The following is a 20734-nucleotide window of genomic DNA, read 5'->3' on the forward strand; positions in this document are numbered from 1 at the left end:
GATTCCACCACCCCAATGCTTGTCCACCATGGCCACAAAGGGATGAGTACCCAGATCAGCTGTGCTCCACACCTGGCATTTATAGCACTCCAGAGGTTTGCTTTGCTCACCCTAAAAACATGGGATCGTCCTTCTTCTGTTCTTGATTTCTCCAGGCTGCGTTTCTTAATATGAAAGTTGAAACAGAGCTTAATTTTAAAGTTAGCTCCTACTCAGCTCTGTGTCTGCATTCACAGTGTTATGGTATCAACACATGTGATTTCAAGGGGAAAAATATTGCCTTTGGTTGGAAAAGTAATTCCTATCACAGCAAAAACAGTGGAGAAGTGATGCACTAAGAAATGTGTCTGTGCCCAGAGCAATGTACAAGTGAAGTCAGCAGATGAAAAAGAAAGAAAGGAGGAAGGGAGGAGGGAAGGGAAGGGAAGGGAAGGGAAGGGAAGGGAAGGGAAGGGAAGGGAGGGAGGGGGGAGGGGGGAAGGGGGAAGGGATGGGAAAGGGAAGGGAAGGAAGGAAATGAAGGAGGAGGGAGGGAAGGGGGAAGGGAAAGGGAAAGGGAAAGGGAAAGGGAAAGGGAAAGGGAAAGGGAAAGGGAAAGGGAAAGGGAAAGGGAAAAGGAAAGGCAAGGCGGAACCTGCAATTTTAGTTGTTTCCTTGCAGTGTAGGAATGAAAATAAAAGGTGAGATAAAGTATTGGGTTCAATTTGCTGTGTGAATTCCAGTCCAGCTCTGTTGGCCATACATTACGTGCAGGGTCTGGGCACTGTTTCATTATAAGCAGAGACATTCAGCATTTGGTGGTGAATGCTGCCTCATCTGATGGAGCTGATTCAGTGAGAACCATTGAAGCACGTCACAGAACATGAGTACATCAATCCACGTGAGATCCAAACAGCATCAGCTGCAGAGGACATCCTCAGCACCACCAATGAAATCAGCAGGAATTCACATGGCTCTCAGGTGTGCTGCTTGCACAGGACTGCTGTCATGCACCCCATTAACAAGCAATTAGAGTTCCTGAGGTATGATGTGGTAATAAGGCTGGGATAGATTCTTGACACTAAAACTGTTCTCTACTTGAGTTTGAATTCCAGGTAGAAGGCAACTTCTCAACACAGAGTTCCAGTTATTCTTGGCTCAAGGACAAGCATATCTATAGTCGCTGCAGCAGGTTGTAGCATGGCATAGTGTGTTTGTGCCAGAAAATGGGGAGCTAATAGTGCTGAAATCATCTGAGGTGCAGATAAACTGCAATCAATACACACAGAGATCATCTACAACAGCATTGCTTTTCCTTGTCTCTCCTATGAGCACAGGAGGGAGCAGGGTAGGAGATAGAGCTAAGCTATTAACACAAGATCATCAATTGTTTTCCACTTATAGGGCCACAGCTCCTTCTATTCCCACAATTCATACCCCGCTCACACCAGCCACAAGCAAGTAAATTTATTTTAAAAAAAGGTCTATTTCTGCTTTTTCCCCCTCTTTTATATATATATGTATAATTGGCATTAGAAGAATTGCACCTTCTGATACAGATCCTCTGCGACACCTGTACAAATAACTTATAATCCATCTACACCATTTACAGCTGTACAAAGTCAGCCCTGGACACCACAGACCACGCTCTGACCCACGGCCTCATGGTTGTCATTTGTTGAGGGGAGATGTAAAAGTGCACTGAAGAACTGAAGATGGTTGAGACCTTCCAGGTTCCTGCACTGGGATGTTGAGGTGCTGTGATGCTGTTGCCCATCAGCTGTTGGTGCTGCTTTGGGGTTAAATGCTTTTTGGGACCTGGAGGCTCTTTATGCTGCTAAATAACCCATCACACAGCAACAGCTCCAGAGTTCTTTGCCCCCTGGAATGTTTTCCAGTGCTAGTTTGGGGCTGTGTGGTGCATTCAAAGTGAGAGTGCACACACCCTGAGCTTGGGAACAGGAACCAAAGTTGCCTGCTCTGCCAAGACAACATTGAGGGACAGCAGCAGAATGTTTCATAGGGTCCAACCAACCAGGACAACCCACAGGCTTGGAGGGAAGCATCTCCAGACTTGGATATCTATGCTCAAGGGACGCCCTGTAGGTGACACTGGAAGAGCTGCTGTGTGCATTGACAAGGCTGGAAGACTCCTCCTTGGTGCAGCGGATCCAAGCCAGGAACCCTGAGCTGCTGGGAGCTGAAAGAATCAAAGCTGATAGTGTCATGGAAGGGTGTCATGGATCCCACATCCCCTCCAATGTGAATTTACAGGAGACACCCTGGAGACACCCCAGATATCACAGACTGTATTCAGAGAGCCAACAAATGTACACCGTGTTTCTTCCATTACTTCAGCCAAGATGGGCCTCAGACACATTCCTCCATAAAGCTGCTTTGGTGTGAACCCATCTGCAAACCAGGGGAGGGCTCCCACACCCTGGCAGCAGCAGGGGGAAGGAATGGAGGAGTCTCCCAGGGGTTCTGCAGGCTTCTCAGAACAAAGCCAAGCTGTGCTGCCTGGGCATCCAGAGTTCATCACTGCCAAATATTGCACAGTATTTCCCTTGTCCCTGCTTCACACCACCCATCATACTTACACAGCCCCTCTGAAACAACAGTGGGTGTCCCATCAACTACACTCATGTCACATGCCACGCCAGGCCAGGAGATGCCACGGCAATAAATATTAGTGCTAGCAACTGCTCTCTTGATCCACAAGCACATCAAGCACCATCACCTCAGCTCTATTTCCCCAGTCCTTTCCCTGAAATGAAAAGCTTGGAGGTTTGTCATGACTTGTGCAATAGGTCAGATCTCCCAGTCCTTTAGGAGGGCTTTGCCCTGGCAGGGAGCTCAGGCTGTGGCCATCACAGCCATTCCTTGGCACACGGTTGTCCTGCCCACCTCTGCCTTTGCAGCTTTAGAAACACCACCCTGCTTGCAAAGCCACTGTTGTCAGTTTATCTTAGTGTGCTTCCTCTTTCCATTTCTCCTATCACGACCCAGGTGCTGCATCTTGCACATCAGCTTTTTCTCCTTTTCTTCACTGGATGACACCTGCAAACGTGTTGATGGGCAGCAGCAGAGACTTGGGCATGTATTTCACAATTCCCACATCCTCTGCTTCGTGCAGGCTGAATTTCATTGTCCTTGACTTTTGCAGGCAGTAGCTGGGCTCTAGGCAAGGAGACACTTCCAGGCTGCAGGAGGACAAGAATGTGATTACTGCTCATGCAAAGCTGCCCTTAATGGCTAGAGTCTGATCTCAGACTAAATCCCAACTCTCTGCTCTGACTGCAGAGCGGGGGCTGTCACACAGAGCTGGGCTTAATGCTTTCAGAGTGGTTTTGGCTGAGAGCTGATGTGTACCAGCATTTAAGCACAAAAGCAATGGCCTCAGCCTCAGCATCTCAGAAATTCCCACTTTACCTGTACTCCACGAATCACAAACCCTGTCTGTTCCCTTCCAGCACTTCATATGTCACTATCACCACTGCAGCCACATTAATCCCTGACTTTTCACAGGGCTGATTCTTCTGCCCCAACCTTCACATATGGGGAAGTTGGACCACAGAATAACAGAATCACAGAATGACCCGGGCTGGAAGGGACCTCAAGGATCATGTAGTTCCAACCCTCCTGCGTAGCAGGGCCACCAAACATACATATTTACTAGATCAGGTTGCCCAGATGGCCTTCAAGGGTCCCTTTCAACTCAGACAGTTCTCTGATTCCATGGTTCTTTGACTCTACCCTGCTTTCCCAGGTAGGGCATCCTCACCTGATCACACTCCTGTAGGTCCTTCTGCTGTCCTTGTCCAGACATAATGTGAAGGGCCTTTGCTCTGTGCTACTGATTTTGATGTTGCGCGTCTTCAACTTGTTTGCCACCGTCTGGGTTGGGAGAGGAGGAAGAGCTCATTGAGTGCCTCACACACCTGGCATGAGTGGGGCATACGGAGGAGACAGATGGCAGATATGAAGGGGAAACTATGATGACATTCTCATTCAGGTTAAACTTTGGAAGTGATGCAAGGTGGCTGCTTTAAAGTGGAAGGGTCTCTCTCTCTTTCCACGATCACAGCCTAAGGTTGCAAGGGCAGACTTTGCTAATTGGCCAAGTTTGCACAGGTTGGGAGGTTTGGGATGTCCAATGTGGGGCACGGCCTTCTATCCTGGTGGACTTTGGTGGGCAGCACAGGCTGCAGCACCTTGGTGTTTCCAAAAGCCAGAATAACCAAAAGAATATTGTCTACCTGAAAACACCAGCTCAGAGACTAAAGGCTCCATGGCAATATAAAGTAACCAAAGTGTGATAATACTTATTGCACCCAAACTTCCAGCACGTCCTCTGCCTGGCCTCTTATGCGATACCAAAAGAGCCCTAGAGAACATCCATCTCTCTGAGGGGCTGATTAGATCCATTGAAGTTCCTGTTTCCTGTTTGTGCTTTGTTAAAGCATTGCTATAACAGCCCCTACTCTGGTGGGCCATACATGGATTGACACAAGTGGTCTGGAGAGGAGTGCAGCTGGAGGTGTGGAGATAACAGAGTTGATCCCAAACCTATAGATCCTCTCCCACACCCAAGCAGAGCTATGATGACTAAAGGACTAAGCATTAATTCTCCACTTTTTCCCTTGAATCACACAGTCACCATGGCAGTTCAGTACTTCAGGGTGTCCTGAGACAGTGCGTGTTGAGCAGCAGGGACAGCATTTGGGGTTCGACTTGAGAAAATAGACTTTTCCAGGGAACACCCAGCCATGGAAACTCCCAGAGCCTTCCCCTTCCATGGAGAGTTCCCCTGCACTGTTGTTGTAAGGGCTTTCCATTCACTGGCCAACCCTCCCAGGGTCAGGATCACCCACAGCCACTTACTGAGAAAGATCGTCCTGACAAGTTGTTGATCCTAACAGCTTCAGTGATGTTCACATTTAGACATTCCAGATCTGCAACAGAAGCAGCATGTTAGACTTGGATAGCACAGGCACAAATGACACTGAGTATTATGGTCAGATTCACCCTATGGAGCATCAGAAATCTCAGCAAAGCTTGCTCTCAAGCAGAGAAACCCACCTTCAGCAGAGCTGGCAGGGATGGCCTTCATTGAGAGACCCGTGGAGCGCAGGGATAGTGATACCTCCTTTGCCCGGTCACTCACCACAACCTGTTGGGAAGGAAGGCTGTGTTCATTCAACCAGGTCATGGGGTGGCTCTGAGGAGCTTTGGGGCAGTTTTTCACAAGTACAGGGTTAGCTGACAACCTATGAGAACCCTCTGTCCTCTCCTGGAGTGCAATTCCAGGGAAAGAAGGAGGGCCAGATCACTGCTTTTGGAAGGTCTGTGCTATGCCTGCGGACATGGGCACGTTGGGTGCCCAGAGCCCCACTCACCTTCCTGTATGTTACAGTCAGATCTATGCCAGGGCCATCCAGGGTCGTCTTCTTCTTGGTTGGGTTTACCTCTGCAAGGGGAGGACCAAGAAGGATGGAGGTGTCACTCATCCCACCCATCTTAGGGCAGAGGACAGCAGTCTAGGGGAAAATTCACTCTATAGGTAGGCTCTGTGCCACCAACAGGTTCGGTGAGATGGACTCGCTGTAGGGTCTGTGCTCAAGCCCAATGGCAAGAATCCACTGGATCAGGCTCTGGGTACAGACCAGCCCTCAGGCCCTCTTGTGCCTCATGACATCACCTGGCTGAGCCCAGGACCCAACGACCACCCTCTTGCCTATCATCACATGCTAAGGAGGAAGATGGAGGAATTCAGGGCAGCTCCTGATTGCTGGGGTGTGAGGGCTGTGGGGTTCCATGGGGACCAAACACACCTCTGGGGGAGATGCTGTCCTGCACCTGGGCACACAGCTCCGTGAGGAACACATCCTCAGCTGGTTCCTGTGCTGAGCTGCTGAAGAAAACCTGAAAGAGAGGGAAAACTTTGAGAACAGTCACCCTGTGCCATTACATTGCATTACATTACAATGACTGTGGCAGCAAAAGGGTCTCCTGAGCACTCCAATGGGACATCATCAAAGGGAATCTGTCACCTCACCATGGGGGACGGATGGGATGGGGAGATCTGATCACTGCATGCCTCGCAGTGCACAACGCCAGCTGAGCCACGGGCCCTTGCCACTGGGTGTCACTGCGTGCTCACAGATGGCTGCTCCCAGCAGATGCTCAGTGCTGGGGAGCAGCTTCCAGCCTGACTACAGGCACTGCCTTAATAGCAAGGCCGGTCAGTTCTTCCTGATGCATCTGAATCAGCCACTCACATCAGATCTATGCAGCACCCTTTGAGTAAAAGATAAGGTCCTGGGGAGCTTCTGCTCGCCCTCCACACAGCTCTTGTGCAGCCAAAGAGAACAGTGTGATCTTAACCCAAACAGCAAAGCAGGCTCTGTGCTTCCAGATCACGCTCTGTGTGACAGCAGGGCAGTCTGAGTGCCTCTATATGAAAACCACACCTGGAGGCAGTTCCTCTTCCCCCATTTGAGTCACCACTCTTTTACTCGCTCCTAATTTCTGTCTTGGAGGAGAAATGCATCGAAGAGAAATTCAGAGGGAAAACAAAATCCTCAGCAACCCACATTGCGGATCAGCTGCTTTGCAAGCTACACGTTATTAATGCAAGTCTTGGTGATGCTTCACCAATAACCAACAAAGTTCTTCCAGCTCTTTGCAAGCCATGTGCCTGTTTGCTCAATGCAACGGCTGCTCTTCGGCTGCAGTAGATCACCATGTTGGCTGCGGGCAGCTTAGAAGGAGATAAGTGCACTGATAGCACCCTGAGCTTTGAAGGGGGAAACTGCCAGAGGAGCAGATGGAGGGCTGATATTTCAGGACCAAATAGAGAAGTTCTTTGTGCTTGTATCAAATCGCTCACCCTGATACCAGTTCAGAGAAAAGCTGGCAGGAAACAAATAAATTAGCACTTCAGGAAACCCTGCAAAGCCTCTGCAAGGTTTTGGTGAAGCTACCCGGAGAACCCTTGTTTGATTGCAACATCTAAAGCAGCACGAGGTGCCAGAGCTGCTGAGCAAACCCCTGTCCAGCAAAGCAGGGTGCGGGGGGTAATGTCAGCATTTGCTTTGCTGACCTTCAAGATCCCCAAATACTCTTCCCAGCATCACTGACATATCTGTACCCATTACCTCTAACTGCTGACCTGGGAAGGGCTGGGGGCACAGGGACCAGCTCAGAGCTGCCCAAAACCTGCTGACCCCATGGGCTTGGTGGTGCCACAGGACAGCACAGCATCCACAGAACCCACCTTCACTGCGTACACCTGGAAGCAGATGGGCTGGGCACCCATACGGACATAGTAGGCAATCACATCAGTGATGAAGAGATCCGTCACCAAATGCTTGCTTGGAGAGGAAGGCTGGGGGGGAAATAGCAACAAGGATCAGCCCTGGTCACTGCCTTCCTACCAAGTAAGTGGTGGTGAGCTCAGCTGCTCTGCCATGACCAGCCAAAGCCAATGGGGGAGGCACAGGCTTGCCCCCACCTCCCCACGTTTCTTGAAGGCTGTCAGTGCTGGCTCAAACTGCCAGGAAATGAGAGCTGGGGTATTACAGCAAATGCCTCGTTTACATTTGCATTCTTGAAATATGCCATTTCCTGTCCCTTGGCCAAAAAAAAAAACCAAAAAACCCCACTGTAGAAAATGGGCCTCATGGACTCAACACCAACCTTGGCTGCCTGCAGGGCATAAGCCTCCATCTGGGGCACATAAGGGCTTTGCAGGCATGAGCTCACCCCCATGGGTTTTTGGGGAAGGGATCAGTGCTGGGGGTGGGGAGGGTTCCTCATACCATGGCGGCCAGCTTGGGGATCATGTGGCACAGTGTGTTGATGTTGCTCTCATACCAGGGGTCAGCTCTGCTCAGATAGGCAGCCACCTCACAGAGCTCCTCGGGGCTGGTGGCAGAGGGGTTCTATGGAGAAACACAGCTCAGGGCACAGCTCACACCTCACCGGGAGGCAGAGGGATGCACTCACAGGGGTCAGCCCCTGGGATCCCCCTGTCCCTGGGATCCCCAGACTCACCGCATCTGCCAATGTGCCCGGCTGCCCAGTCACTGGCACATAGTAGAATTGCAGGTTTAGCCTTGGGGTCAGGAAGACACGCCGTGTCTCTCGCTTCCTTGAAAGGGAAGAAAATAAATATAGCCATGCCTGAAAGGTGAAGGGGGAGCAAAACGGTGCCAGGAGATGACAGCAGCTCTGCAACAGAAGCACAAACCCTCCCCACTCGCCTCCTGTGCCCAATGCAACACAGCAGCAGCAATGCTCCCAGATTCCCCAATTCACACTGGAGGGTTTATGGGATGTCCCATAGGGTTCATCAGGTTGGTGCATGCAACCAAGTAAAGCCCCCACTTTGACCCCCCTCCCCCCGGCAGCTGCTCACCGCAGGGAGTGGTAGGCTTGGGCCAGGCGCCCCAGGATGCGATCGTCCCCCAGCAGCACAATGCGGGCAGTGTGCAGCCTCAGCAGAGGGGCCGTGGGCTCAGTGGGGATCCCCACTCTCTTCTGCACTTTGGCTGCAGGTTTCACCCCGGGGCTGTTGCAGCCGGTCTGCAGGAAGGCCACGCTCTCCAATGGCGAGGGTTTTTTTTTAATGCCACCTTTCCTATGGAGCCGGGATTGCTCTGTGTCAGCACTGCACGGGGCAAAGGGCTCCTCGGCAGTCGGTGGCAGGTCCCGTTCGATGCCACTGTCAGTGGAGAGCACGGAGAAGCGGGTCTGCTCGCAGCACTCGCAGTCGGAAATGATGTCTTGGATCTCAAAGTTGTCCAGGTCCTGACTCAGGCGATCGGGCTCACAGCTCTGCGACAGCGGGCGGATGAACAGCACCAGCTCCTTCCCTGCAGGCAGGAGGAGCTCAGGGAGGGAGATACAGCCAGATTCAGGCTGAGCCTCCATCCTGCCCCAGTTACCAACCAGAGGGACACCAGCAGCTCTGGATCGCCCTGCCAGCCCCATTTCCCAGCACAGCACCACTCTCATCGGGTGCTTTGTGTGCCCTGCTTGTCTTTCCCTCCCAGTGCAGCCCTGGTGCCTCACTCACAGAGCTGATCATCTTCTGTCCAGAGGTGGAAGCTGATGTTGGGGTTGGGCAGCGGGGTGCCCTGCAGCCCTTCCAGGGGAGCATTGCCTGTGGGAACAGGGGTGCTTATAGCACGTGGAGCAGGTAGTGCATAAAACCCATTGGTGCTCTGCTATTCCAATAGTCCTGAGCCCTGCGGGATCTCCCATCCCATCACTTCTGGCCAAACCCAAGGCTGTGATCACAATCCCCACATCCCACAAACTGCACAAATGAACATCCATACACATCCTGGGAAAGGGAGAGGTGATATGGGGCTACTGAGGCACGGGCAAGCAAAGGACCTTGCTTTGCTGCAGACAGCAGAGAGCTTGCAGAACAAATAACATGCACTTTGTGGATGGGCTGTGGAGGGGTAATGGTGAGGATGGGCAGCATGGAGGGGGCTCACCTGGTGGTGAGGAGCTGAGGATGGCACTGTAGATGCTCCGCAGTCTCTCCGTGTGCTGCCTGCGGTCTGCACCTCCTTTGCTCCCTGTGCACTCAACAGTTGTCACCACCTCCTGGAACCAGTGCTCAACCTCGCTGCTGGGCATGCCCTGCCACATAGACACCATTAGTGCCCCCACGTGTAAGAGATGCTTCCGAGCATTGGAAGGGGGCAAATGGATTCTGTGTGAACAGGCTCATGGATGAGCCCATATTGCAGCCCCAGTGTCCAGTGGGACTATTAGGAAACCATACTGGGGCCGTACAAGTGCTGCTGGTTACCTGGAGCCGCATCCTCAAGGCGCTGAGGTCACAGCCCTCACCCAGGGCTGCCTGCATGGCGTGGGTAATCACATGGCACATACATGCCCTCGGGCTCTGGGAGACTCGAGCTGCCTCTGTGTCAGTGAGCAGAGCTTTGCAGATGGCTTCGGAGAGCAGCTCCGGGTCAGCAAAGATGAAAATCCTGCATGGGTATGGTAGATGGGGACATCAAAATGCAGTCAACAAATTGCATCCCCCCCTCAGCCCACACCCTGCCAACGAGTTTAGCTCCAAGTTGTCTGTGCATCAACTGAGGGAGCAGGAAAGGGACAGAAAATTCAAAGGGTATGGAAGAAATAAGAGTGATGATACATTTGAAGAGGCACTACTCACTTTTCCTGGTAGGGGTAGGGTTCGCTTCTAAGACTTTGTTCAGAAATCACCATCCTTTGGTAGAGCATTCCTAACAGAAGGGAGAAAATCAGTGCACAAGGGTTGGAGCACAAGGCAAAACGACCTGGCCTGGCTCATGGGAAGGGCTCCAAGTGGGTCAGCACTGATGGGAGAGGGGAGGTAAGAGCCAGTAGTCAGCCCTGGGTTAAATATAACCACGGACAAAGATAGGCCATGCTACAGAAAAAGAAAACTCCTATTCATGGATAATTTCCTGTATTTCCCTTCCTTTGTTTAGAGGATTATGAGCTCAGAGGAGAGCTTGGAGCAGGAGGAAAGGCTGTCTGCTGGCCGTGGCCATGGGGATGGTGCTGGGTATGGGGGATGTGAAGAGCACCATTCAAAGTCTGGAGGTGCCACAACTTTAGGCAAAGGCCAGCTCTGTATATAAACCCCCCAAACTCAGGGGCAGAGCAGGGGAGCATCGTACCTGGTGCTGTCCTTTCCATCTTTAGCCTGGCAGCATAGTCCAAACCAATGGTGCAGAAAGGCTTGGGCAGGGTGAGCAGCTTCTTGCAGAAATCATACACTCTGCTGCAGAGCTCGTCGGAGATGCAGGGAGCCTGGGGTGAGAGAGGGGCAGCAAACGAGATGCTGCAGGCAGAGATCCCAAATGGGCTCTCTCCATGACAGACCCCAAACGTGCCATTATTGTGGACATCACACGGGGAAATGTGTGGATGAGTCCATCTGTGGATGAGCCATTCCAGTACAGAAATAGGTGGTCCCTCCCCTGCTTTTTGATTTCCCAGGATCTTGCCCCAGAGAGGTTACCTTAATCAAGGCGTACATCAGTGTGTGCAGCAGAGGGATGATGTAATGCCTGTAGTCACCTCGCTCTGCCTGCAGGACCGAAAGGTGCAGTCAGCACTGAGGCACCCAGCACAGCCCTGAGTAGATGCAGGGTGATACTCCTGGGGCTGGGGGAGCTCTGGGAGCTCTCTATGGGTCACTGGGGTGGGCAGGGGATCCTTGGGGGTGGGGGCAGGTCCTGCCTGGTGGGCATAGCAGGGCTGGCAGGGCCTTGCCGTGGTGATGCTGGTAACTCAGGGTCTCCCCCCAGCACCTCTGTTGAGGGATGATGCGCCGCTGTTGGATCCCAGCTAAATGGAACTGATGGCAGCAAAGCTTTAGAAATGATCGATAAAATGAGTAAGGTTGAATTGCTGAGTCCAGCTAATCCCTGGGCAGATCTCTGGAGGAACTCAAGCATGAAATTGCTGAGTTATGATCGGTGGTTGGTGCTGAGTGCTCAGGGCTGCTGCAGTGTCAAGGGACTGAAAAAGCATAACACTGATTTCCAGGGAGAGCTTCAGGGAGACAAAGGGAATTACAGCCCAGGAGGACTGAGAATAAGAGCAGCAGAGGAATAACAGCTCTAATGGGTGGGAGGAAGGGGGGCTGACACAGCTCTTGCAGGGGAACCTCAACCCCAAAGGGGGGCAGAGGGAGGTGACAGCCGAGGGGTGTCTGCAAATGAGGGCACTGGATGAAACGAGGTATGCTCTCAAAGGTGACATTGTGCCCAACCACTGCAGGTGCTAAGGGGGTGCTGAAGGTTCACCTGAGTTCAGAAAATGAAGAGATGCATCACTGAAACACAAAATCCACCCGCGGGTTTCTATGCGATGCACCCAGGATGGGCTATGGGGCAAGGTGTGACACCACGCGGAGGAGATGAGTGGCAGGGAGAGAAACTTCCCCACTACCTGTGACTGCAGGGCAGCGTGGGGGTGGTTGGAAAAGCTCTTTTTGTTTTGCTGTCTGTGGGCTGCAAACATCGCCTGCCCCTGACTACGAGGCTCCAGTCACTACAGCCTCCTTCCCCAGGGCTTGTCCTGCCTGGGATGGATGAAGCCCCATGGAGATGAGGTCCCCACCTGCAGGGCACTGTGAGGCACTCACCCTCTCCAGCTCTTTCACCAGGATCCGGACCAGGATGGGGCTGTTACTGGGATTCTGGTCAATTTTTTTGTGCAGGGTCCATCGCAGCATCCCTGAGAGGTGAGAAGGTGGAGAGGTGAGGCTGCCCTGCAGAGCAGTGAACTGATGGATGGGGAGATCTGGGCACTGCAACCACTGCCCACGGGGATCTCTCTCACAGCTCAGCATGGCTTCTCCACCCAGTGACCTTCAGCAAGGGATGGGGCATGCTAATTGGATCTAATTAACTGCAAAACATCTGCTCACCTCGGTCACGCTGGCAGGCGGGATGGTGGCCATCCAGCTCACGCAGCAGCGTGCGGACACGGCGCAGGATGTCTGACTCCAGCTCTGCGGGGACAAGGAGGGCATGAGCAGCCTGGGCACCCAGGGGGTTCAGCCTCATCCACATCCACCATAGAACCACAGAATGGTTGGAGTTGGAAGGGACCCCTGAAGGCCACCTGGTCCCAGCCCTGCTCTGAGCAGGGACACCCACAGCTCCATCAGTGCTCAGAGCCCATCCCTTCTCCTTGGCTGTCTGCAGGGATGGGGAACCACCACCTCTTTGGGCAACCTGTGCCAGCACCTCACCCCTTCTAGTGCAAACACTAGGGATGTTTTCTTTATAGCCAATCTAAGTCCAAATCCATTTCCCTCAAGAGTCTGTCCCCTTCTTTCTTACACTCCCTATGGGAGTATCCCAGTGACAAGGGCCCACAGCTGCCCACCCAGGGCCCTGAGTACCCTGGGGAAGGGCAGATACAGAGCTCTGACTGCAGCCTGCTCTCTGTGCATGTCAGCAGTGAGCCGCATCCTTCCCGTGGCCAAAAATAAATGTGAAAAACCTCAGAGCTGATTTGGGGTATGACTTGTTCCTGTGGTGAGGACTGCTGCTCACGAGGGAACTCGCATGTCAGTGCTGGCACAATGCAGCTGCTAAATCCATGTGAGGGATCAGCTGAGAAACACCGATTCCCTAACCCTAACCCTAACCCCAACCCTGCCCTTTCTTCCCAATTTTGCTCCCTAATTTGCCCACACCCTCACACCCTCTTCATCCCCAGCTCCATCTCCCCAAGCATCAGGGATGGCTCAGAGCAGTGCTGTGCCTACAGGAAATGAGAGGCAGCCTGAGTGATGCTATGGAAGCACTGTGCTCAAGGACCACAACCTCCACACCTCCTTGCATGGCTCTTCAAAGGGATAAAGCAGACTGGGCTGGGTGTTGGAGCAGGGCCTTGGGCTTCCCAAGGTGCAATGACCAGGAGAGGGGAGCTGGGAACCATAGGAAGGGACAGAAGGAAACTTCCCATTCTTTTTTATTTGTGTATATTTGTCATGACGACAGGAAGCCTTTTTCTGAGGCTGTTATAAACACTGTGTGCTCTCTTCCTAAATCAAAGTGCCTGTACCCGCGGTACGCCACCATTTCTTCATGGGGAGCGAAGCATGAGACCACTGCTCCAACACAAACAAGGGGCACTTTGATCTATAAATGCTCACAGACCTACCAGCAACAGCAGGAGTGGCTTATACACGAGATAAAAAATTTCAGCATCAATATCCTGTCGATAAAATGTGAGATTGTGCCAGAATGCTTATCTGATCCACCCACCTGCGCTCTCCATGGCTGGGCCGGGGCTGCAGCAGAGCATGGGCACGGCTGCAAGGCTGCTGAGTGCACGGCTGCTGCTCACTGTGCACGGGCATGGCCTTGGGTGCGGGGTCTCACCTGCAAAAAGCACAGGGTGCTGTCAGCTGTACCAGCAAAGGAAGGGCAGGGAAAGGGAGCCCAGGGCAGAGGGCACTTGGCACTTAGCATCAGGGCACCAGGTTGGTGTTTGCTGGGGAAAGGCTCGGCTCAGAGCTGAACACAGAGGAGCACTTGGTGCCCACAGCAAGGAGGATGAGCATTGCCACGCAGTGCATCACTGGGAGCCTTCTCCTCCCCAGGTGTTAAGGAGAAATGTTTAAGTTCAAGTCAAACTGAGTCCAAAATGCAAAGTCCAAGAGGACAAGGAACAGATGGAAAAGACAAGCGGAATGGCCATAAGGCCCCTGTCCAGCACCCCACAGAAACAAACCCCAGCAGAGCAGCTCCAAAGCCAGGTGTTATGGATGGCATAGAATCACAGAATCACATAATCACCAACATTGAAAAGGACCTCCACGATCATCCACACCAACCATCCACCTGCTGCCAACATTGTCCCACTAAACCATGTCCCTCAGTACAACACCTAAGGCATCTCTTGCCATCAAGCATTGTTATCTCCGACAAAAGAGGAAATATAAAGCAAGGAGGAAGGAAGGAAGGTCCCCCTGTGCCCACCCATGGGACCCTCAGTCCTTCAGGTCCCTCCAGGCACCATCAGGCCATCAGCCCACACTCTTCCTCAGATCCTTGTTCTATTTAGGATTCACTCCCCGTGGAGATCCTGAATCTGTATTCACCCATCACTGAATGCAGAGCATCCTGCTGGGCAGCTCCTGGCCACAGCAACACCCACCGTGGTGCTCCCACTCATTGCTACGAGCACCACACAGCACGGTAGAGGTTGGCACCGTGGCTCTCAGCACATTATTTCCTGCAGGAAAAAGGCCCCAATGAGGGGCCAGGTGCATGCAGTGCTCCTCGCTGCCTGCCGAAGCAAAACGTGTGTTGGCTGTGAGCGGCGCCGTGGCTTTCCACATCCGCATCCCACCTGCCCATGTGTGGGAGGGGACCCAACATGCAGTGCTCACTTTCCAGATTTAGAACAGGACCTGGGCTGAGGTGAGTGGTTCCGGACAACTGATAGGGAAAAATGAAGACACCAACCTCCACAGACCCTTTAGATGAGGCTTATGGCTGCCACAGCCGCCTCCCCTGTCCGTCACCCATGCAGATGCAGGCTCCCCCAGGCAGCTTCTGAGTGGCATTAACAAAGCTGGTCTGATCTGTGCCATCCCTGGGAAGGAGGTTCCCAGTCCATGCTGGACTTGGCATCTGGGTAGGAGGGAAACCTCGGCCATCACCAGAAGCCAAGTGTCCCTGCAGGGCCACAGAAACCATCTCAAGCACCAATACCACACTCAGAGCAGCTGATTTGGGTGAAAATGCATTTTAGCAAAAGATGTGAGCAACTGCAGACACGGAGACACCAGTGCTGGTGTCAGGGCAATGGGTGATGCCGCACCATGGCACCCTTTAATGAGGTCCCCAGTGTTGTGCCAGGCTGTTCCAGGATCTGCCCCAAACACCCATGCCACATCCCTCTGCCTTCTCCAGATGCAGCAGCCACAAATGGAGAGCCCCATTGGCAGACTCAGCCATAGGTTTTCCTGGTACCCTGCCCTGCAGGCTGGTAGCACTGACCCCATCTCGCCCCTGCCCACACCTCCCACTGCACAGGGGAGGAAGACCCTACCCTGTATCTTGCTCTTGGCTGCACTCACCTCCCGCTGTGTCCTCCCAGCTCCCGGCATCACCGTGGGGCGCAGGATGGGCTCATGGTGAGGAGGATGAGGATGCGATGAGGCAGGAGCCGGCAGCCAGCAGCGGTGCTGAGCTCTGCACTGTGTGCACGTGTAAGAGCTCGCAGAGCAGGGGCCACGAGCCTGGCCCAGAACAGGAAAGGCTGACGGGCCCCAGGCAGCCACGGCCGAACGGAGACGGCTGAGCCGAGGGGAAATGCGACAGCGCGGTGCAAACGCCGGCCCTGCAGAAGTGCTCGGTTCCCCGAGTCACACCACTCCTCTCTCTGCCCCCTCCTCCCCACGCATCTCTTCCCTTCTCTGCAGCAGCCACGAGACACATCTCATCCCGTAACTGGTTATTTTGCTGTCTGCCAGCTCAGCAAGACCAGTGGCTTCTCCGCGCTCATCCCACTTCTCTGCAGAGCTGCCGAGCCCCTCTTCCTCTCTGCAGTTCTTAAAATACCCGTGGCATCAGCTGCATTTTAGTTCATTTGAAGGGAGAAAAAAACGAGCAGGAAGGGTGAGAAGGAAAGTCACATCCCTCCCTCCTTCCAGTTTCCAAGAGCTACGAGGCTTTTTAGAGATGAAACCTGCACGACTCCAAAGCCACCTCTCCCAGGAGCTGGGGTAGCGATAGGAGCCATCTGGCTGCATTGAGAGAAATGAGGAACTTTGCAGTGAAAGCACGGTTTGCCCCAGAAACAAGCTGATAAGATGATGGTTGAAGAGGCTTTGCAGCCTCATCTTCCTCTTCCAAACCTGCAGGGTGCCAGCAGCAGTGTGAGCAGTGCACCAGCATCCCACCCTACGTGCATGTGGGCTTCACAGACAGACTGTAGGTCACCAAAAGGCTTCACTGACAGGCTGAGGGGCCCTGGGGGTATCAGTTCCCCCCTTAGCTCCCATCTATGGCTCTTCTAAGCTCTGGGGTGGGATTGGAAGTGCTATGGCAGAAGGATGGAGACATGCCCACCCACATGAACACACAAACCTTGATGGGAGCTGAGATGCCACCCAAAGGAGGAGCGAATCAGAAGCACCCAAAGCCATTGGGGAGAGCCCAGAGCCAGAGGGAGCCCAGAGAAGCTCAGTCAGCTCCATCAGACCTGCTGAGCACCAGCATTCCCTCCCCCAGGCTCTCCCATGGACACAGGTGACAGAGCAGGGCAGGTGCAGCCCACGCTGCACTCACTTTTACTCTCCCTGCGTTATATTTAGTTCCTCTCCAAAGGCAGTCCCTCCACGCCTCCTGCAGCCCTGTATTTGGTTACACGGCTCTGTCTGAGGCTTCCTGTGGCTCTTTATCAGCTCAGTGACAGATGCTTGCCAGGAAAAAACCCATGTACTGCACAGGAACGGGGCAGCACTGCGCAGTGCTCTCAGGAGATGGCAAATAGTGGTGTGTATTCTGACCCACCGGATGAACACAGCACTCGAAACAGCAAAAACACACAGCAAGTTTGGGAAAGTTTGAGAATACATTTCAAGAATGTCCCCCAAAATCACCCCTCAAAGCAAGGTTACAACCACAGGGTCCCATATCCCATTAGTCCCTGCAGGAGCTGAGGGCTGTGACCCCAACCAGACCCACCAGTTCGGTATCACATGCTGGCACTACCCAGACGGACCTCAACATCTCCAAATCCCTGAATGCTGTGCTGAGAGCCAATGTCACAAGCCAATGCTACAGTCAGATCCACCAGCACATCAAACACTTCTCTTTAGCCATGCAGAGCTGCCAGCACTAGGCTGCTCTCTTTGGCCAGATCCCCACCTCCAGCCCTGCTGCACAGCTTGGGTGCCACACTGGGACCAATGCAGCCCCTGTGCAGGGCAGCAGCTGCTCCAGGCTCTACCAAGAACCCAAGCCACAGACAGGGATGCATGCAGAACTCAGGCTCCATCTCCCCTTAGATCAGCCCCTGAGCACAAGTGTCCCAGTTAAGATGAAAACTACGCCAAACTCACATAAAAATCACCTGAAAAGCACGTGTGAGAGCCTCACTCCCATCCTCATTCTTACCAGCGTGGGGAGACAACCCCAGGACAAGCAGCAGAGCTATGATCTCCAGTCCTTTCTGGCCCCATTTGCAGCCTCAGCTCCTGCCAGGTTGGTGGCTCCAGGCTGCCCCGCAGGAAAGCAGCTGCTCTCCCCAAGGCTTTCCCTGCCAATGAAACGCATCCCCAGCTCAGGCTCTGCTTCCCAGTAGCATTTTGCTGCAGCTCACCGGCTGCTCCATCATGGCACGTCCCTGCCAGCAGACCCACAGCATGGGGAGGGCAGGAGGGACCCGGCTCAGCCACCAAACTCCATCAGAGCCCACATCCATCTGCCTGCCAGCACCAAACAGCCCCAATCCCATCCCTAAGGCTGCCGTGGAAATGGAGCTCTTCCTGGACACCAATGGCTCATTGGAGACTTCCTCACCAACGTCACGTTTGCATTTTTTCTAAGGGAAGAAAAGAGTTTTTTTCCGGACACATCGGCTATTTCAATTTAGAGCCTCTCCTTCCATTCCCGGAGTGCACTTTGGATAAACAATCAGAGGGGAAAAAAAAAGCTCTGCCAGGATTGCTCACATAGAGTGCCCAGGGGAAACAGTGCGCAGTGCAAACAGCAGGGCTGTGCATGGGGAAAGCAGCCTTGTGTTGGCTGTGCATCTCTTACCCCTCGCTAGGAAATGTGGGGCTCAAGTGGGAGCTCAGGGCATGTTCTCATCTCACAGTGTGCAGCAAACCCCCCCAGCAGTGCAGGTATGGGCTGAAGAACAGCAGTGGGGCCCCATGAGCAGCACCCAGCGCAGCACAGCTCTCCCAGCAGCTCCTGCCCAAACCGCGGCTGACGGACGGCGCTGTCTTCAAGGCATGTCACACCTCAGAATAGAACAACGTGACTCAGCCAACTCAGCAGCTGCCTTCTGCACAGCCATTGGCACCGGCAAAGCTCACAGAAGCAAGAAAGCAATGGGGAAGAAAGTCCCCATGGAAGCAAATCCCAGGAGGCCTCAGGTCTGGGATAGGGGATGCAGCCATACCAAGGGGCTCCTGTGTCAGCTGCTTCATAAGGACTTGGAGATGAGGAGCTGCATTTCTTGCAAAAATCTGAGCTTCTTGCTATGGGCACATGGGGCTGCAGGGGAGGAGCGCTGCTGCTGCATCCCAACCATGAGCCCACACAGCAATGACTGATACTGCTGCTGCTGCGCCCACCCCACATCCCATAGAGCAATGGGAGCTCAGGGCACCCTAGAGCTGGGGCATGGGTGTTGTATTAAAGTGGGACAGCATCAGACACGAGGAGCAGGACGGCTCTGAGAGCACATGCAGGACTCTGTGTGGGAAACCACCCCAAAAGAAATGTTGAAATTGGAGCTTCCCCAGCAGAGAGATGGGTAGGCTGGTGCCTGGCAATGGGCCGGGTGCTTCCCTGCAGCTCTTATGTGCAAAAGGTGAAAACAAAGATATAGGTAGATAGATAGATAGATAGATAGATAGATAGATAGATAGATAGATAGATAGATAGATAGATAGATAGATAGATGGATGCAACAACATGATCAGGGCTTCCCATAAGGCCGAGGAAAGCCACAGTTTGCTTCCCTATGCCACAACGGGCTGCACAACAGCAGTGACCCCTATTTTGCCCCACTGCAGGTGTAGGATGCTCAGCTGTGAGGGCTGAATGGCATCCTTGGATTTGGATCATCCACAGAGGAAGTGCTGGAGAAAGCCAGGGAAGCCACGCACCCACCGTGCAAAGCAACGATCAAATACACACACACACCAAAGGCACTGTAATGCACAGAGCTGATCCATCAGCCCTGAAAGCCCAGAGGAGATTGTTTCCTTGCTCAGACTTGGCCGAGAGGCGCCGGGAGAGGCGGTGCTGTGCGGATGAAGGAAGGGCTGCCCTGTGCCCCACGCGAGCAGCGCACCCGGCGGCTCTTGATGAAACACAAACCCCCAGCGCTCCACTTTTCAGTTTCCTTTTCGGACGGAAAATGACCCAAGGGGGTCATTGGTTCCATGACCCAAGGGGCGGCTGCAGGCTGATGGGGGAGCACGCAATCGTTTGTGCGGGCAGGCTGGGAGCGAGCCCACCTGCAGCAGCAACGGGGCGCTGGGTGCCCAGCAGCACCTCCAGTGCCCCCTCCCCTCGCTAACCCCCGTCAAAACTCCACACCGAACCGCGTTCATTCCTCCCCAGGACTCCCCCAGTTCCACCCTCCGTGCCCGCGGTGCCCATCCCGGCTCGTACCTGCGCGCCCCGCGGGCTCATCCGGCGCAGCGTGTCACGGCGAGACCCGGAGGTGTCACGGGGGTTCTCTGTGCAAGCGGTGCGGCCTCACGCAGCGGGGTGAAGGCGGCTGTTTTCGACACAACTTCCTCTTTCAGACTGAAGCCCCTTAGGGAGAAGCTGCCGTGCCGCGCTCAGCCGCCGCTCTCCGCCCCGTCCCTGCCCCGCGGAGCCGCTCCGGCACCGCACCGCACCGCCCGGGCTGCCCCGTGCTGGGAGCAGCCGATGTTGCTACGAGAGACAAGGAGGAGTCTGTCCGAGCGGGCGGCTTTCCCAGCTCCAGCACCAAGTTTTGTGCCGCTGCCAGCGCTGGCATCCTGCCGTGCGCATCTGCAAAGCGCATCTGCAACGCGCTTCTGCTCTCCGTCGCCGCGGGACGGTGCTCCCCGCAGCCCCCCGCTGCCAGCTGCGAGGACACCCGACCCCCCCACACCCCCCATGGGATGGGATCACGGGGGAATTCGTCACCGCTCTGACACGAGCCTGGTGCAGAGCTCTGCTACTGCTCAGCGCTGTCACGCTGTCCCACCTTTGACTCGGCGTTGAGGCTGAGCCGAGATGGGGCCGCGCTGGGGGAGGCTGCAGGTGAGGCTGCACGGCGCCCCTCCCCGGGATAAGCCCATTTATACCGCTGCATTAATAGGGGTCGGCTCTGAGCTGCTTGGGGGCACAGGGCGAACACCCCTGACACGGGGCACGGGGACGGCAGGCAGCACGGTATCTTTTCTCACCTTCTTTTTTACATGTGAATAAACACGAGATATGGTTCCATACCTGGGCCCCAGCTTTAAAAATAACCCACTTCC

The 20734-nt window shown here is 54.0% G+C and overlaps 1 protein-coding gene across 3 annotated transcripts; it reads right to left on the reverse strand.

The window, feature by feature from the left end:
* Window positions 1-1428: 1428 nt before the first annotated feature.
* On the reverse strand, window positions 1429-20200 carry PIK3R6 (phosphoinositide-3-kinase regulatory subunit 6). Of its 3 annotated transcripts, none has more exons than XM_015880166.2 (20): window positions 19890-20200; window positions 13788-13904; window positions 12437-12520; window positions 12152-12243; window positions 11021-11089; window positions 10677-10809; window positions 10187-10256; window positions 9812-9995; window positions 9492-9639; window positions 9062-9148; window positions 8402-8858; window positions 8038-8134; window positions 7803-7925; window positions 7259-7369; window positions 5814-5904; window positions 5379-5449; window positions 5062-5152; window positions 4864-4934; window positions 3764-3876; window positions 1429-3182 (listed from the first exon to the last, which is right to left on the reverse strand). In XM_015880166.2, the coding sequence occupies exons 2-20, from the start codon at window positions 13825-13827 to the stop codon at window positions 3026-3028; spliced, it is 2289 nt and encodes a 762-aa protein (XP_015735652.1). In that variant the 5' UTR covers window positions 13828-13904; window positions 19890-20200; the 3' UTR covers window positions 1429-3025. The 3 variants fall into 3 exon arrangements, with proteins under 3 accessions (XP_015735652.1, XP_015735654.1, XP_015735653.1); XM_015880168.2 differs by lacking the exon at window positions 19890-20200 and adding an exon at window positions 17655-17957; XM_015880167.2 differs by lacking the exon at window positions 19890-20200 and adding an exon at window positions 15611-16370.
* Window positions 20201-20734: the final 534 nt, after the last annotated feature.

This window comes from Coturnix japonica, chromosome 18 (assembly GCF_001577835.2).
Source record: "Coturnix japonica isolate 7356 chromosome 18, Coturnix japonica 2.1, whole genome shotgun sequence".
In the NCBI taxonomy this organism is placed as follows: Eukaryota; Metazoa; Chordata; class Aves; order Galliformes; family Phasianidae; genus Coturnix; species Coturnix japonica.

Excerpts from the sequence above, each read along its gene's own strand:
- PIK3R6 (XM_015880166.2), bottom strand. The coding sequence starts at position 13,827 with ATGCTCTGCTGCAGCCCCGGCCCAGCCATGGAGAGCGCAG. Across the intron at positions 7,926-8,037 it reads CGGGCACATTGGCAGATGCG|AACCCCTCTGCCACCAGCCC; the intron begins GTGAGTCTGGGG and ends GTTTCTCCATAG. Across the intron at positions 7,370-7,802 it reads TCCCCAAGCTGGCCGCCATG|CCTTCCTCTCCAAGCAAGCA; the intron begins GTATGAGGAACC and ends TTTCCCCCCCAG.